We start from the raw sequence: 18,799 nt of genomic DNA, 5'->3' as shown, positions 1-18,799 counted from the left end.
TTGATCCAGCGATGGGGCACTGAATTTTTAAACAAATGATCCGCTGGGCAGAATTTTAAAGCGAAGAACGTGAAAAATGAGTTGTTTGGTAAATCAATTCTTTCCTTTGCAAGGCTGGAGAAAATCAATTTTTCAATGTGGCCAGGATAACATGGGCATGTATTAGGCAGACACGCTACTGGTGGCCGGATTTATGCAGAAAAAGCCAGAAGGGAAGGAATCCATCTCAATATCTTCTCCCGAAGAGAATTGGCGCGAAGAGCCAAGAGCCAGGAAACTTCCCCGCCCTTCTTACGTGGCCTGAAACTCGGGGCCAGCCACTACGCATGCGCAACGCAAGTCGGATGACCAAGAGAGGCCTGGCGTTCCACTATTATCTTCCCAGGTCACGTCCCTTCCTTAGAATCAGGAGGAAGGAGCGACGTGGGCGCTGAAAGCCGCGCCCACAGCTCGTCCAGTTCCCGCCTGCCGCTTCGCCCCACCCCACATACCCCTGCTCTGGACCCGTTTCGGAAGCTCGCCAGACAAGACCGCAGTCGGAGTCGCACGCTCGAGCGCGTGCGCACGTCTGCGCGCACCGGCCCCGACGCGAGGCGGCCCCGCCCCCGCCCCGCCCCCGCCGGCCCCGCCCCATCTCCTGCCCTCCAGGCGCTGAGAACCCGGGTAACCGCCCGCGCTCTGCAGCAATGGAGGTCCCCGGGAGCCTGTGCAAGAAAGTCAAGCTGAGCAATAAGGCGCAGAACTGGGTGAGTGGGGGCAGAGGAGGCTAGGAGCCTCCGGCAGCAGCTGGTTCCGGAGCCGCTGCCTTCCTCCCTGCTCCACTGCATCCTCTTTGGAGCGCCAGGGATGGGTACCCGAAGCCGCGGCGCCACCCAGCTGTGGTGGTGGTGCAGGGCGGAGTGGCACGGCTGGGATCTGGGCCGTGCGTGCGGTCCGATCCACCGTCAATGAGAAGAAGGCTCCCTTCCTAGGTCCGATGAGGTCTGGAGTGAACTGGCGGCTCTGAAATCTGTCTCTCTCCACCCCCACCACCCCCCACGGAGGAGCTGCACGCATCCCTGGAGTGGCGTTAAGGTCTGCAAAGGAGGCGGAGGCGGGCGCCTTCGGTGTGTTGCTGGTTTTTCTTGGCTCTGCCATTGCATTTAGCTCAGGTTTGGGTCCGTCTCCAAGTCTTTCCATTTCTGAGTTTCAGTGTGAAGGGAGAGTACCCAACAATGTGGCCATTCATGAGTTGAGACTGCTCTGAACTGAGGTTCTTTGTGGCTCAGTGTTAAGTTGGAATATCTAATAAATAACATGGAGTTTTAAGACTTGATTCCCAGAGACAGTAAGGTGTGGAAAGACTAATGGTTTATAACGTTTTTCATCGACTGCCCTTTGGCTTTGATGGTCAAGTGGTGTGATTTCATTTAGGTTGCTTCCTTCCTTAATTATTCTTTAATAAGAAATAACCTGAAGCTGAGATCATAAGTTCCCATCGGGGTAAGATCTGGGGAGGTGATGTCCAAACTGACAGTCTGGAAAGGACATTTTTATTTCATGTGGTACAACAACAAAATCATGAGGTTTAAATGCAGCCTTTCAAATCATTACCCTTGGTGAGTCAAAGAAAAAAAATAGAAGCTATTTCAGGCAAATATTCATTTGCAGTCATTAATTTACCATATCTGTTGTCAAGGGTTCTCACCTGATTCTTTTTTCCTTTCAGTTAACTCTTAGGTGACAGGGGAAGGAAATAAAGGTGAATTAGAACATTGGAAAGAGCACAAGACTAATCGCCTGATCTCTGGTTCCACCTTTGCCATTTCTGACTGTGATCCTGAGGAAAATCACTTTACTTCTTTAAACCTCAGCTGACTTAAGAAGGGTGTAAGAGGGTGTACTTCACAGGGTTATTTTGAGGAGTAAAGAAGATAATGAATTTGAAAGTGCAGTGAAGTCACTGCCCCGGAACTATTGATATTGATCCTGTTACCTTGAGTATTTCCTGTTTAGAGAAACAAGGTGGACTAAATTAGGGTATGTAAAGGTAATTTCAGTTACACCATCCATTGCTCATTTATTTACTATTCCATTTGCCAAATAAGTGCATATTCTTTATGGAGACATGGAAAAGATGTAAAAATGAGAGTCTTGATGCTTGCATTCTGGTTGCTCATGGCCTGTTTGGGGCAAGTGGCATTTGTCAAGTGATGAGTTTATCATTAAGACCACAATGAATAGTATAAGACAAATTTTTTTCGCAGTCTAGAGGAGAGATTAATTTAGCCTGGGTATTCCGGGGAGGGTTTACTGAGGGAAATGTGCTCAGATTTCAGAGGCATAGGGGAAATGTGTGAATAAGTGTTGAAAATAAGAAGTATTTTTTATTCCAGGACCAACTAAGAGTTTAATTACTCTGGAGAGGTTTTGTTGAAGAGTGAAGATAAAATTACGTAAGATGGGGTAAGGCAACTGGTAATGTTTGCCTGCAGAGTTCAGACTTGATTCTGTGAGAGGTTCTTGATGAGGCCAGAATTTTTAATTTTCTGGGCTTCGTAAGTCTTTCTTTGTCACAGTAGGGAACACCTACCACATTTCCCTCTTACATATACATAAATCAACAGATAGGCACAAGTGTGAAGAACCCGTGCACCTTTAATGATAAAATTGGTGGTCCAGGAAGACCTGTCTGTTGAAGAAATTAGACATTTGTAGAGCCCAGATGTGGTAGCCTTGGAGAACAGATAGGGTTATAGTGAGGTTTAAGTCAATTACAGGCATACCTCATTTTATTGTCCTTTGCAGATACTGTGTTTTCATGAACAGTGAGGCAAGACCCTCCTCCAGCAAAAAGATTAAGGCCGGATTTTGTGAAAGTTACCATTTTTATCAATAAAGTATTTTTAAATTAAGGTATATACATTGTTATTTTTAGATATAATGCTATTACTTATTAGACTACAGTATAGTGTAAACATAATTTATATGTGCACTGGGAAACCAAAAATTTGTGCGATTCACCTTACTGCAGTAAATATTCACTTTATTGCGGTGATCTGGAACCAAACCTGCAGTATCTCTGAGGTATGCCTATAATAGATTTGAAGTCTGTTACATAGAAGTCTATTAAATAGATTTGTCTGCCACATGTCTTTGTTCCAGGTGCTGGGGATGCAGTGGTAAGAAACAGAAAAGGGTTCTGCTTTCAAGGAAATTATATTTTGCCTGGAGAGAGTTAATTAAAAAGCAAACAAAGTCTACAGCCATGCCACCCTGACCGTGTCTGATACCGTCTGATCTCGGAAGCTAAGCAGGGTCAGGCCTGGTTAGTACTTGGATGGGAGACCACCTAGGAAGACCAGGTGCTGTAGGTGGTAAAAAAAAAAAAAGGCAAACAAATAAATGAATGAGATAATTTTCCCTTCTACCTTTTCTGAACAATTTGTCTCTTATACTGTTAGATGCCTTTCGTAGAGTATTTTTGGGAAGACTGTGGTGGTACAAACAAAACAAAACAAAACCAACAACAACAGAGAAACAAGAATGCAGAAATGCAGGACACAGCATATCGAAAGCCAAGCAAGAGACCAAAATATTCATTTCTCAGAACATTGGCCTGGCTGTAGTCAGGGGCAGGCATTGATCTTCCTAGAAGCCAGGGATTTGCTGCTGGAATAATTGCCCCCAAAAGAAGAAAAGCTGGCTTTTTACCAAGAACATACTCTTAATGTTGATAATAATAATAATAATAATAATAATGAGAATGATAGCAAGGTCTAGAACTGCATTGTCCAATCTGATATCCACTAGCCGCCTGTGGCAACTTGAATTTAGATAAGATTAAATATAATAAATTCTGTTCCTTAGTTTCACTAGCCACATTTCCAATGCTATATTGCCTCATGTAGCTAGTAGCCACTGTAGTGGACAGCATAGTCTAGAACATATTCATCATCTCAGTATGACATTTTATTGGACGGGGCAGGTCCAATTGTTACTTTCGTCCCAGGGCAAGGAAATTTTGAGAGATAGTGGCTACCGTTGTGGTTTCAGGCAATTCTGCAACCCTGGCTTCTGGCAGGGTACTCGGCACTGTTAGCCTCCCCTTAGCATAATTGTTTCTCTAAATTTGATATGTGAAACAAGCTTTCCCAGGCTGGCTCTGTTACACTGAATGTTGAGTAGTTCTCTATTCCAGTGGTTCTCAACCAGGTAAAATTTTGCTACTCCCCCCCGGCCCCAGGGGGCATTTGGCAATATCTGGAGATATTTTTTGGTTACATATGTGTGCGTGTGGTGGGGTGGTGCTTCTGGCATCTAGTGGGTAGAGGCCAGGAATGCTGCTAAACATCCTAGTGCATGGGACAGCACTAGGCCAAAAAATCCTTAATGCCTAAGTTGAGAAACCCTGGGCCAAAAAGTCATTAATGCCTAAGTTGAGAAACCCTGTTCTACTCTTGGCTTTGAGTAAGAAAAAGGGGGAAATTTATGTAAATCTGAAATGCAAAAGTAGTAATTTAAAATAAAATTCAATTGATCTCTTCTACCACCCTGGAGGTTACCATCTTTTGCTCTGAGATGGATCAATTATCCATAGCAAACCAACAACAAAACTCCAACCTTGAATTGTTTTAAAAGTGCTTTACTAAATAATTAGTTCGAATGAAGAGAATAATGTTGCTTTTTGGTGTTCATCTAGGTGGTAACCATTTTAGTGAAATACCCTTCCCTAAGGACACAGTTCTTTACCAAATAAGTTTTAACTGAGTAAATATAGTGGAACAATTAGACATTATTTTATAGAAGTCCATGTCCTAACTTTAAATGAACACAGCCATTATTCAGGCTCCTTTCTTGTTTTCTCTCTAGGTTGCATCTCTTCCCTTTGTCTTTATCTTTTTTTGTGTTAAGTGTACAATTCAGGTTTTTTTTTTAGTATATTCACAGAGTTGTGCAACTATAACTAATATCTAATTTTAGAACATTTTCATCACCCCCCAACAGAAACCCTGTACCCACTAGCAGTCTTTCCTTAACTTCCAGCTTCCCTACCTCCAGGCCCTGACAACACTTTGTGTCTCTGGATTTCCTTCTTCTAGATTTTCCTATAGATGGAACCGGTATATGGCCTTTTCTGTGTGTTTTCTTTCACTTAGCATAATTTTTCAAGCTTAACCCATGTAGTAGCACATATCAATAATTCATCCCTTTATATAGTCAGATAGTATTCCATCATGTAGATATAACACCTCTTATTCATTCATCAGTTAATGGACATTTGAGTTGTATTTAACTTTTAGTGAGCACTCGCTAGGCATGAGAGGATGGGCCTTGTGGAAAAGGTATAAAACAGTCCATAAATAACAAACAAATGATATGGGCAGTGAATGTTACAGGGACTGTGACATGTAACCAGGCCACCGAATACAGACAGGAATGCCGAGTCAGGAGGAAATACTAACTCATCCTTGGTCCTTCGTGAGACACTCATGTTTTCCCTGCAGAATTATAGGAAGGATTTGTCTAGAGTGGGTGGAAAAGGAAGAGAAAGGAGGAGGGGAACAAGAAGATTGCATGTGGAGGTGGCCTTTTAGATACTTACAAAGTTCGGGCCCTTCCCCTTGCATTTGCAGTAGTTTTAAAAAGTGCTCCTTGATTTACTCTGAAAAACTGGGTGGAGGGTGAATGTGGCAAAATCCTTTTTTTAAAGTTTATTTTTTATTTGAAAAATATTAAACATACATAAACAATAAGCGTCCTCATACCCAGACTGCCACATTTGCTGCCAGAATTTTTTTACATGTAGGAAGCAAGAAACCCCGAGGAAGCATTCTTTTCTAGTGATTAAAACAGATGATCTCTGCTTGTCTATATTTTCTCTCGGCCATATCCTTAGCAGTTTATAGCTTTCAGATAATTTTTATACATTCTACTCAAGTTACTAAGAAAATCAGAAGACATGTTATAGGGCTAAAATGAATTAAAATTAATCAGATACAGGTTTCTTCTTGCACAAATGCAAAGTAGCTTGGAAAAAAATGCCTGAACAAAATGACCAAGTCAAACCAGTTCTGCAGGTGTAGGAAAGGAACTGGTACAGCACCCCGCTTGCTGCCACTCTCATTTCCCGTTTTCAGAGGCAGCTTCCTTCTCCCCAGGCAGCCTGGCTGGGAATCTCAGGGACGAGGTGCATCTGCTTCTCAAGGGATGCAGATGTCTGTGTTTGAAACCCTGTTTTTGTTTTGTTTTGTTTTGTTTTGTTTTTAAGATATTGGAAATGCAGAGCTGGATAGTTAATGTTTGCTTCATGGGCTTATTGAAAAGAAATAGATCAGGGGACCCATATAATTTTCATAAGCGATTATTGAACATGTAAAAGCACAATTTTATTGGAAATACATCTGTAAATGAGACAATTAGTGGGATGGGGGATGGCTTGTGTGGCGTGCCTATTAAAAGAATTGCCCAGCTGTGCCTTTGGCTTCGGAGGATTTCTACTCGAGGGCAGTGTAGTAAGACTCTCATGGGTAGAGATGCCTTTCTCCTGTGCACTGGGAGGATTGTGAAGGGGGAGGTATGAAAAGAGATTGTGACCCTTTGGCACCTTCTCCGCAGACTCCTGTAGAAAAGACTAACTCTGGAAGTTGAAGAGCTGGATGGAAATGCATTCCTTTACCAAGTCCATGCTTACATACCTACAAAGGTGTTTGTTCCCCATTTTGAAGACCTCTGGGCCAAACCACAGCCCCGAGTGGATTTGTCTCCGACTGTTCCATGTCTCAACGTATGGCTGCAGAAAACACAGTCATGGTGACTGATGTAGCTGTAAATTTAAGATTGTTGACTTCACAGGTGTCCTTCAAGCTGCCCGCAGTCATTCTGCATTCCCTAGTCACTTTTCCCTTTTGTGCTTGATGGTCCCACTGGAGGATGCTTCCCCCAGGGATCATCAAAGGTCTTAAATGTCCTCCTTTTGATGAACGCTTTGCTGGCTACCCGGTCTAAACATCACTCCTCTGCTATCTCTTCACAGTTTTTGCTTTATTTACCTTTTTCCCTCTTTGAAACTTAGTCCTGTTTAAATTATATAATTTACTGATTTATCTTGGTGTTCTTTTTCCTCGTCTCTCCCTTTAGTCCTTTGGTTCTCAACTTGAACTTGCATCAGAATCACTTGGAGGGCTTTAAAACTCAGATTGCTGGGCCCCAGCCCGGTTTCTGACTTAGTAGGCCTGGGAGAGGACTTGGGAATTTGCACATCTACGGTTCCCGGCAGATGCTGAGATTGCTGGGGAGGGAACTGCCCTGTGAGAACCACTGCGCTAGGAATGAGGACTCGATAAGCTCCGTGAGGACAGTGTTTTTTTTGGTATTACTCGTTTCTGTTTCCTCAGCACCTGGAAGAATGTCAAGCATGTAGTGTGCATTCTGTAAATATTTTTTTGAATGATGAATAAAACTGTCTTGAAAAATAAGAGCTACAAGCAATATCGACTACAAATATCCTATCAAAAGAATGCTGACACTTACCTATTTTATAAAGCTATAACTTGTTGCAGAGAACCTAAATTATGTTTTTGCTCTATAGGAAGAGAAAATGGAGGCTATATAATTCATTTGTTTTTAGGAAAACAGCTTTATTGAGATATAATTTATATGGCATTCAGTTCACCAGCTTTAAATCTATACAATTAAGTGATTTTTAGTATATTCGGAGTCACCACAATCAGTTTTAGAGCATATTAGTCACCCCCCAAAAGACCCTTGTACTGGTTAGCACTCACTGCCCACTTCCCTCTTCTCCCAACCTCCCAGCCTGAGGCAACCACTAATCTATTTTCTATCTCCGTAGATTTATTTGCCTGTTTTGGACAGTTCATGTAAATGGAATTACAAAATATGTGGTCTTTGTGACTGACTTTCACTTAGCATATGTTTTTGAAGTTCATCCACGTTGTAGCACACATCAATACTTGTATCATTCTTTTCTATTGCTAAATAATATTCCATTGTGTGACTATATCAAACAATTTTGTTTATACTTAATTTATCCGATTATTAATTGATGGCCACTTTTTGTCATTTATGAATAATGCTGCTGTGAACATATGTGTACAGGTTTGTGTGGACATGTTTTCATTTCTTGTGAGTATGTATCTAAGAGTGGAGTTGTTTGATCATATGGTAACTTTGTGTTTAACATTTTGTGGAACTGCTGTTTTCCAAAGTGGCTGTACTATTTTACATTCCCGCGAGCGCATGTATGAGGATTCCCATTCCTACCCTCACCAGCACTTGTATTGTCTGTCTTTGTGATTATAGCCATTCTAGTGTGTGCGTAGTGGTGTCCCATTGTGGTTTCAATTTGCTAATGATGTTGAACATCTTTTAATGCACTTATTTGCCATTTGTATTTTTTCTTTGGAGAAATGTCTATTCAAATCCTTTGAGGCCTATGTAATCTTTTGCCCTGTTTGTTTAAGAAGAAGAAAATTTGGGAGAATGACAATTGCATTCTACTTTTTTGTGTGTATGTGTGGAATAACCATAAATAATAACCAATGTGTTCCACTTTTTTTCATTATGCATGGTCATGATACCCGAAGACATCCCTTCCACACTTCAATTAAGAGTCTGCTCTAATGCCACCCTCTCAGAGGCCTTTCTTATCTAAAGAGGTGCTCATCCCCCGTCTCTCTTTCCTATCTTACCCTGGTTTGTTTTTCTACAGTGTACTACAGTCAATCTGCTATTATAATAACTTTTACTGGTTTGTCTCCCCCAGTAGAATGTAAGCTCAGTGAGAGAGGGGACCCTGTTTTGTTCACTAGGTGCACTAGTAGGGCCTCAGTAAATACTGGTTGCATGAATGACTGGACGAATGGATGAGTGAGAAAGAGGACTGGGCTCTGCAGTCCACTACTTACTAGTTTTGGGAGCTTGGACAAGTTATTTAACTTTTCTCAGGTTTCGCATCTTCATCTGTAAAATCACTGTCATAAGAATTTCTGTGTCCTTGGGTGTCTGTAAGGATTAAATTAATTGTGAATGTAAAGCACTAAACACTGCCAGATACTCTAAAAAAAAAAGCTACTTGTTACTTTTGATCTTTTTCCTTGCTTTGGCATGTTACATAGGGTAGTGACTACCTGTTTACAAGGAATATGTATTTACCTTTAAAAGATTCAAGTGAATGAGAATTCTTCTCCCTCTTCCCTTTTCCAGGGGATGCAGAGAGCAACTAATGTCACCTATCAAGCTCATCATGTCAGCAGAAACAAGAGAGGTCAGGTGGTGGGGACCAGAGGTGGCTTTCGTGGTTGCACAGTTTGGCTGACAGGTATAGTCAGAGAACGATAAACCAGTATATTTCAAAAGCAGCGTTGTAGACAACCTTGGAATAGGAGTAAGCATGTTTAAATTTTGAGCTTAGTTCTTGTATCTGGAGTGTCATAACGTGTAACTGACAAAGTTGCTTAATAACAACGTATTTCCTTTTGGTAATTGTGTTCTTTGTAAAAACCAGAATGTATATGAAAACTGCCTTCTAGTTGATAACTGCATTATATTCTATAGACTTTTGCATGAATATAAGACCTAGATTCTACCTTCATGAAACTAATAATGTAAATTATATGGAGAGAAGGAGTGAGTGATAAAGATAATCCATTTTTATCATTCAGCTTTTGTCTCTCATTGGTTCTTGTGTTGATTTTCCCAGAGTCTCTCTTTGGGCTTAGTCGTAGCAGGCTGGGGAGAGGGTATATTCATGCAGATTTTGGAGGTAGATTTAAAAGTGATGGATTCTTTTACTTCTAGGAATTGTATTTAAAATTTAGTTACGTTTCACCAAATTGCCTACTTAAAATTTAAACCTATTTACTCTCCCACCAATAATGTGGGAAGAGGGTCCATTTTCCATTGTCTTTGGTAATACTAGGTACTACCAATCCTTACAATATTTGCCGACTGTTAAAATGTTAAAAACATTTCTATTTTGGTTTCAATGTTAGACAGGTCCGTTTCCTTTTAAATGAAAGAAGACAGCACATCAGTCTTCTCATCTCATTCTTAAGTAGATTGTTGTTAAATTGTTACTTTTACATTGTCCAGTTTTGTAACACAACATTCTGTTCTCAAATCTTAAATTTCTATAATTGTTTGTATTCAAGTTCTATAAGTAAATTGATTGAATACTTCCCTTACTATCAGCTCTTTTATTATGGCATGCCTCCTCATGAGCTCTTTGAGTCAAGCTTTGTCTGTGTTTCATTGTTAAGTAGTTTTGGTAAGATGGTTTTCTGTTGAGTTCTGAATTCCCTGAGTTTTTATTTTCCAGAATGTCTGTCTATTATGACAGCTTGTCTGGGTAAAATATATATATTTGTTTCATTCTCTCTTTGTCTGGAATTCTTAAGACATTTCTCCATTGTCTCCTGGTATTACATGTTGTGAACAAGTGTGAGAGTAATCTGATTTTTTACCTTCTCTTTAGGAGCTTTCCTTGTTCATCTGGATGCCTGAAGAATTATTTCTTTTCCTATATTTTCTGTTAGAAGTTTTGCCTTTCTTATTTAGGCCCTTTGTCCATCTGCAGTTGACTTTTATGTGTGGTGTGAAGGAGGGATCCATTTTCTTTTTTTCCATATGGGTAATCATTTGTCCCAAGAGCATATATTAATGAGGTATCCTTTGTCTCTGATCTGCAGTGCCAGCTGTCATATATCAAGTTTCCACTCGTGTAGATTTGTTCCTGGGCTCTCTGATCTGTTCCACTGGCCTCTGTGTCGGTTCCTCTATTATTACCACACTGTCTTTATTTTTTTTCTGTGAGTCTTGAAATCCAGTGGAATACGTCCTTTTACCTTATTCTTCATCAGAAATAAGAATACTTTTCTTTTTTGCCTCTTTGCATTATTGTATAAATGTTTTAATTAGTTTAACAGTTCCCCCAAAAGCCTGTTGGGATTTAATTTGGAATCACATTATATGAAAAGGTTAATTTGGGGAAAAATTGATCTTTAGAACATTGGATATTGGGTACTCCTTTTCTTGAACATGGTATATTCCTTTTATTTTACCACTGAGGATGCTTATAAATACTGTATCAGATTTTTGGTACTTGCTTTATGCTCCTGTGTATATTCGGTTTTCACAAATGTGTATTTGAAAAGAATGTAGTTTTTTCTGATGTGTGCAGTAATCTATGTGTTCACTGGATCAGACTTGTTAGTTGTTGAATCTATAGGCTTCATTGATCTTTTTTTTTTTTTTGATGTTGGAAATGGAAGTCAAGATTTCTTTTTCTTGCAATTCGGTAACTTAACCAGGATCTTTCAAGGTATTAAGTGGCTTGCATTCTCCTGGATCATAGTTTGCTTTTTCTCATATTTTATTTAGATAAGTTTTCTTGTTTTGTATTTTTACTTTGGTTAGTATATTAGTATCCTAGGACTGCTGAACCAAATCACTGCAAATTGGGTGGCTTCAGACAAAAATTTGTTCCCTCACAGTTCTGGAGGCTAGAAGTCTGAGGTCAAGGTGTCAGCAGGGTTGCTGCCTTTTCTGCACTCTGAGGGAGAACGTGTTCCATTCTTCGCTCCTTGCTTGTGGAGGTTGCTGGCAATCCTTTGAGATGCATCACTTTAATCTCTGCCTGTATTCCCACCACCTTCTCTCTGTGCCCTCATGCGGCTACCTTATAAGTACCTCCGTCATTGGATTTAGGATCCACCCTAATCCTGTGTGACCTCATTTTAATTTAACTAATTACATCCACAAACACCCTGTTTCATAGTCTGAGGTTCCATGTAGACATGAATTTTAGGAGGACACTATTCATCCCTGTATAATTGGTTTCTTTTCTTCGGGTATATCAAATCTTAGTTTGGGGCTGTCTTTTATTATCTATCGATTTTCTCTGACTGCTTTAATTTCTTTATATTTTTGTCCATGTTCACTGTAATCATATTAGTGAAACCTTCTGTGTCAGTAATTCAATTTTCAGGAGTGTCAATTCTTACTGTTTCAAATAACATGTGTACATTAAAATATATATATATGTGTGTATAAATAGACACTTTTATTGTAATTTAGGTTGTCTTCGTTGTATAACAAGTTTAAATTTTCAGGTTTCAGTTTTTTTTTTTTTTTCTTTCTGATACTTGTTGCTCGACTGGTAGTTAAAAACAACAAAAATAGAAAAAAAAAGAACAAGCTGCTCTTCCCCAGCCTCCATCTCTTTTGGTATTATTGCTGTCTTAACAAATTACCCAGAACCTACTGGTATAAAACAACCATTTAATTTGTTTACCATTTTGTGGGTAAGGAATACAAAACGGTTCAGCGAAGCAGTTTTCACTTAAGTCTTGCTTGGTTGTAGTCATGCTTGTGTGGGCTGCAGTCATCTGAGGCCTCAGCTGGGCTCCTTGTCTGCAGTGACTCACTCAGTTGATGATGCTTGTCAGCTGGGAGTTTAGCTGCCTGAGGCTATTGACTGGAATACCTACTTGTGACCTCTGGGTATTAAATATAGCTGGCTTATCTCAAATTAAGTGTCCAAAGAGAAGCTGCATAGCCTTTTCTGATCTAGCCTTAGAGGTCACACATTGTCATTTTTACTGTACTCTTTTGGCCACAAGTGGGTCCTAAGGCCAGCCTAGATTCAAGGGCAGGGAATTAGGCAATACTTCCTGATCTGATGGCAGCATCATCACATTGTAGAAGAGCTTGCAGGAAGGGAAATGTCTATTGTGGCCATCACTGGAATATATAATCTGCTATACTCATATTAATATAAATTTTTAATGTGTAAAGCAACACTATATTGATCCTCTCAGCGTATCCTGTTTTGTATTTTTTTCAGGTAGCCTTCTTTACTGCCATGACTTCTTTCAAGAGCATCAGTACATTAGACTTCAATATTTTGTCTCTTGCGTCATAACTACCTTGGTTATGAATTCTGTAATTACACATTCACCAAGGTGGCAAGTATTAATACATAAATGTGCTCTTGCCTTCTCTGTTCCTTCTTGTTGTTTAGTGAATTAACATCACTGGTAGAGGAAAGTGAGTTGAAGTGAGGATATTTCTTTTAAGGTTAATGCTATCATAAATTGGATTCCCAGATACTTTATGAGAGGTGATGATCCTGAGATATAGAAGTAACTTTCTAATATTTCACTTTTGTCCTTTTTATGCTCTTGTCAGAAGTAATTTGGGCATATAACTTTGTTTTAAAATTGGCATGAAGCATTAGAATACTGGTAACAAGAAGACAAAATATCTATTCAACCTTATATTAAAATTGGTTAAGCCCTTTGAAGTTCATCAGTGTTTTCTAGGAAACCTTTGAGCATAGATAGGAGTTACTAAAAACATAAATCCTTATTATATTTAAACTATAGATGTTTTTCTAGCTTAGAGGTAAAACTTATAGAGAAATATTTGTAAGATTGTTATTGAGAGACTGCTAAAAATAATATAATTAAGCCTGTATTAAAATTGTTCATTACTAGTTATCCTTCTAACTTTATATATGGAATCTGTATGGACTCTTTAATTTTAGGCTTATCTGGAGCGGGGAAGACCACGGTGAGCATGGCTTTGGAGGAGTACTTGGTTTGCCATGGTATTCCATGCTATACTTTGGATGGTGACAACATTCGTCAAGGTCTCAATAAAAATCTTGGCTTTAGTCCAGAAGACAGAGAAGAGAATGTTCGACGCATTGCAGAAGTTGCTAAGCTGTTTGCAGATGCTGGCTTAGTGTGCATCACGAGTTTCATATCACCTTATACTCAGGTATGTAGCTTTTGCATTTATTGAGAATATGGTATCAGGCAAAACAAATAGTTTAAGCATTAGAGTGTGCTTTGAGGTGAAATACAAATTAAAATTATTAACCTCCAACATTTTTGCGCTGTGACTTTCTGAGTAAATTCATTTTTGATAAAACCTGCTGTAACCCCGCGTCTCCCCGAACTGTAACCAGGGTTGTTGACCTTAAGCCAATGGCCAAATTATTTCAAGCCAGCTTTTTAATTCAATAAGTTTTTAGAAAATACTCAATAGATATCAGACACCAGGGAAAATCTTAAGTTTCTTAACATGTGTCCTACTGTGGCTTCTTTGCTCAAAATTCTTGAGTTTCATCTCTCACACACTCTTTTTCTTATTTCAGAGATCATAGCAGCACCTGTTCACTTTTTTGTATTTCTCTGAAAACTCCCCCTCCTGAGTACCTTCCCTACCTCCTCAGCCTTTGCTGGGTACCTGTCTTTGGTGTCCTTGATATTGTACCTTAATACATTGTTTTGTTATATACACCAGTTCATTAGTTGGTGGTGGTAATAATAGCAGCAGTATAGTAAAAATAATAGGATATTAGCAGCTGACATCTAGTAAACAGTTACTTTATATTGGTAACTTTTAAAAAGTGCTTTTATGTGAATTAACTCATTTAGTTCTCATCACCCAACAAGGAAGGTAGAGGTGAGGAAACAGGAGTAAATTACCCAAGGCTGCACATTGTACGTAATAAAGCAAAGATTTGCACCCAGACAGTGTCCCTGGAACCCATGCTCTTGCCTGCCATGCTTTGTTACTCCTTGAGGGCTGGGACTATGTCTTATTTGCCTTTGTAATCTTGATGCCAAACCCTGCTCCAAGAGCACAGTAGATATTTAATGTTTGTTAAATGATAGCATAGTCCTTTAGGAAGCCCATATAGCAAAGAACAGGCAAGTTAGCTTAGTGGTTAAGGGCAAGGGCTTTGGAGTCAGACACAGTGGGCTGAAGTCTCAGATCTGCCAATTAGTTATACCCTTGGCCAGTTCACTTAATTTTCCCAAGCTCAGATAATGTCTGCCTCATAACGCTGCTCTGAGGATTGGGTAAGCCATGCATTCAGAGCTCTCAGCACAGTGGCCCGGTGTGTAATAAGTATTCAGTATTAATAAATAATAGCACAATTCTCGTACTGTGTCATAAGCAAATTTGGATGGTGACTGAATCTTCAAAAAAAAAAAAAGAAATTTGAGCTATAAAAATTATAGGTAAGTATTAGATTTAGTGTTAATCCTGCAGGTTCACTTAATTAAACCACTGCAGGAGTCCTAAAAAATTCTGTGAGGAGTAGCTATTATTCATTTTCCTTAAATGTTGGAGTCTGTGTCACTACATCAGTTTAAAGTATATTAATAATGAGGTGTCTAAGAATGAGAGACATTTAGAGTTTCTGAATCCTTGGATATAAACAGGTTTTCATAGATATAAATAACAGTGATATTCTTGTACCTTCTGGGAATCTTTGCAACTGCTGGAAAAGAAGAAAGTAACACCAATTTGGAGAGCTGTCATCTGAGACCTGGTGTTTGAACACATATGCTGATCTGCTCTTTGGCCCCCTGTTTCCATAGTGTGAAGCAAAACTTTTGTTGATCTCCTCTCAGAGAGCACTAAGAATGAGGTTCAGACTATGCTTCGGACATATCGGAGTCCGTGATACTATTTGGATTGAATTATATAATATAGGATATATGCATTTTTCTGTGTCGCCACTGAACTTGAGCATCTCGGTTCTAAAATAAACCTGATTGTTCCTATTCCTAAGGAGTTGGTAGGTAGTCTGGTGGGAGCACACAGATGTGAATGGTTATAATATCCTGAGGCAAGTGATTAGGAAAATGTATATAAAAGGAAGTTTCACAGAGGAGGTGCTGCTTGAAATGAGTCATGAAGGATGAATCAGGGTATACCAGTTAGACTGGAGGGAGAAAGCTATTTCAGACAGAGGAGCATGGAAATGTGAAAGCGTTGGTCTATTGAGGACTCTAGGTAGTTTGGTAGAACTGCTATGCAGGGTGAGCATGAGGGGTGATGAAACTAGAGCGATTTGCAGAGGTCTGATGATGAGCTCTGGACTGTGCAGGATTTTGCCCCAGGGGTAGTTAACAGTCTGAGAGCCTGGGGAACCTGCATAGGAAGGATCAGGGAGTGACATCAGAAGAACGCATAGGCTTAGTTGTGTGAAAAGCAGCAAAATGTCCCGTAACTTAAAGACTGAAAAGTACCCTTGATTAAAGAGATTTTGTATGATTCGTTCATTTGTTTTTAATGGATGAGAGTGACTAATGTTTGTTGCCAGAGCAGAAGCCAGTGGAGAGGGGAGAGACTGAAGGTTTCAGATGAGGTAGGGATCATGGGTAAGCAAGGTCATTTAGAGGGAAGGGGATTTGGTATCTTTGAAAGGACGAGGAGCAGGAGGAGGGAAATAAAGATGGTTGGAGATGTGGATATGGATATATTTCTGTGGTAGAGAGGAGATTGAGAGCATTTGTGCCTGGAGGTTTTCTTTTTGAAATAGAAGTATGGTCATCAGGTGAGAGTGGAAATTGGCATGGTATGTCAGAGGGACCATAAGAAAGGAGGTGAATGTTTGAATGGGAGTAGAATGGCGGAAGCTGCAAAGGCTGGCTTTGAAAATGTTGGCACTGCCATAACATTTAGAGTATGACCATGGAACTTGCACTTGAGAATGGCAAGATGAATACATGGTCCTCAGGAGAGAACTTGGTTTTAGTTAAGACCAGAAAGAAGAGGTTGCCTTACAAAGGTAGCTATTCCAGAGGGCAGGGCGAGGAGTGTTTAGACTGAGTCATGAAGGTGATTACCAGAGAGTTGGGGGTTAGGAGTCTGTAGAAAAGTCATTGTGGGAATGCTAGAGATAAGTGGCTGCAGGGGTTTGTATCAGTCACGTGAATAAACTAGCCTCAGGTTTCTGAGCGGACCTGGTATGAAGCGGACTTGCTTTCTTGCCCACTCAGGCTGAGGTTCAAGGTTATTAGGGCGAGGCCTTATGACACCTGCATTGGAACTGGGCTCTTTTACTTAATAAAATTTAAGTGAAAGTTTTTATGAGTCATCTACTATTTTCCTTCCTTTAATTCTCCCAATATCTTGAATTTAAAGAATACTATACCTATTAAAATTGTTATGAAGAATGTGTGTTAATGTAAAAATTTCTTGGAATATTTTTTGTTTATATTTTAGAACTATAAGTTAAATTCTATCTAATATATTTTCCACTGACTCAGCTAGAAAGCATTTTCACTCATCCTTGATATTCATGTCATACCTTTGATTTCTGTAAGCACTTTTTACTGTTTCTGTACCTGTCCTCTTCCTAAGGATCGCAACAATGCAAGACAAATCCATGAGGGCGCAAGTCTCCCATTTTTTGAGGTGTTTGTTGATGCTCCGCTGCATGTTTGTGAACAGAGGGATGTCAAAGGGCTCTATAAAAAAGCACGGGCTGGAGAAATTAAGGGTAAGTAATGTTTTTTTTTCCTCCTGGTTTCTCTTAGCTATTTTATCTTACCTTATCTGAGACTGTTAATCTTTTTCTTATTACGCTGTTGTAGCTCTCAGGCCTAGCAGCAATACCTGGCACTTTATACACAGAGTGAGTATCGCTGATCAGATTGGAATCCTACTTCCAAAATAATTTTAGAGGGTTAGGACTTTGCAGGCTGGTGGAAACTTACTTGATATAATTAGGTGCCTAGTAATAGATGGGACATCAGTGGCTAGCTGCTGCCACTTCGGCTCTCTTTGTTCGAGTCCTAATGTAGGAAATTTCATAGCCAATGGGAAAAATGCCTGAATTATAAGCATCTTGAGAGCAAGGACAATGTTTTATTCTTATTTATATCATAGTGTTTTGTCCCTTATTCATTTTGTGTGCACTTGTTGAATTAGAGCGATTCTATCAAAATATAAACGCCTTGCTTTTTAAGTTTTATGGTATGTTCCCAGAGTTTCAACTAAAGAATATTTGGACAAAGAAGGAGGCTTTCTGCTCTGGCCTTTGATACCAATCATATTATTTATCTTGTAGCCATCCTTTGACATTAGTCCTGCTCTATTAACAGAATTAGAGATCATGCCAATGTTAAAAAAATCAAAGATAGATTACTTAGTCAACCTTGTTTGGGAATCAGTGATTTGTGCGGTAACTTGTTTGCCTTCCCAACAGGGAGTGCGATAGCCTGGGACGATCATAGGAGCCCCAGGAGTTTTGTGAATTAAAGATTTTGGCATTCAGTCTCTGGCCCAGAAAAGGTGGAATGGGAAGGAAAATGCTTGTTACTCTGTGCTCTTCTGTATTTGGACCTGGGAAGGCTTTAGGGGTTGCGCCAAGTTCCACCTGCCCAACTGGTTCCTTGGACAAGGCTGACATCTAGTCGTGCCACTATGGAGACACAGTTTTACCCATTAAGCTGTCACTTTCTTGACTCAGAAAGAACAGGTTGCCTGACCTGAATAATTTATGATAGCAGGAGGCAAACCAGTTTAGCCCTTTAACTTCTATATCACCTTTTCTCTGCTGCTGGCTAATTTTTGCTGCAATATTTGGTAATAGAGATTTAGCAAAGAGAAGCAAAATGATGTGTTCAGGAAGTCTAAATCTTTTACTTATTTTAATTGTACGTGGTTTTGTTGTTTTTACAAAGCTGGATCGGTGAGGGAGGTAGATTTGTCTGCCTGGCTGGAGTAAGTTACTTGTGGGCAGGGACCATGCCTTGAACATTTTCATATCATTAGAATTTAGCACAGTTTGTGGCCCAAAGCATAACTCTTGGCACACACATAATCAATGCTTGTTGGATGGATTAGAAGGGGGAGTGGAAATTGAATGCCCAATACACATTTATCAGCGCTTTTTATTTGCAAGGTATATGTTTGGTGCTAGGGACGCAAAGATGGATAATACATCCAAAATACCTTGAGTCATTTATAGTTTGCATCCTTTATT

General features: G+C 39.7%; 1 protein-coding gene and 1 pseudogene across 2 annotated transcripts in view; both read left to right on the top strand.

Moving 5' to 3' along the window:
• The first annotated feature begins 592 nt into the window (after nt 1-592).
• Nucleotides 593-18,799, top strand: part of PAPSS1 (3'-phosphoadenosine 5'-phosphosulfate synthase 1) — an 80,356-nt gene continuing 62,149 nt past the window's right edge. The window contains exons 1-4 of one of the 2 annotated variants that reach the window (XM_039848890.1): nt 593-746; nt 9,208-9,322; nt 13,550-13,785; nt 17,173-17,311. In XM_039848890.1, the coding sequence (XP_039704824.1) occupies nt 687-746; nt 9,208-9,322; nt 13,550-13,785; nt 17,173-17,311 (550 nt within the window). In that variant the 5' untranslated portion in view covers nt 593-686. Of the gene's footprint in view, nt 747-1,087; nt 1,107-9,207; nt 9,323-13,549; nt 13,786-17,172; nt 17,312-18,799 lie in introns of those variants that run through there. The other variant, XM_039848891.1, reaches the window with a different exon arrangement.
• Nucleotides 3,238-3,356, top strand: LOC120591416 (uncharacterized; annotated as a pseudogene).

This window comes from Pteropus medius, unplaced genomic scaffold, assembly GCF_902729225.1.
Source record: "Pteropus medius unplaced genomic scaffold, Ma_sr-lr_union100, whole genome shotgun sequence".
Taxonomy (NCBI): Eukaryota; Metazoa; Chordata; class Mammalia; order Chiroptera; family Pteropodidae; genus Pteropus; species Pteropus medius.
Note: the sequence above shows the minus strand (reverse complement) of the source record. Positions and strands in the feature narration are given on the sequence as shown.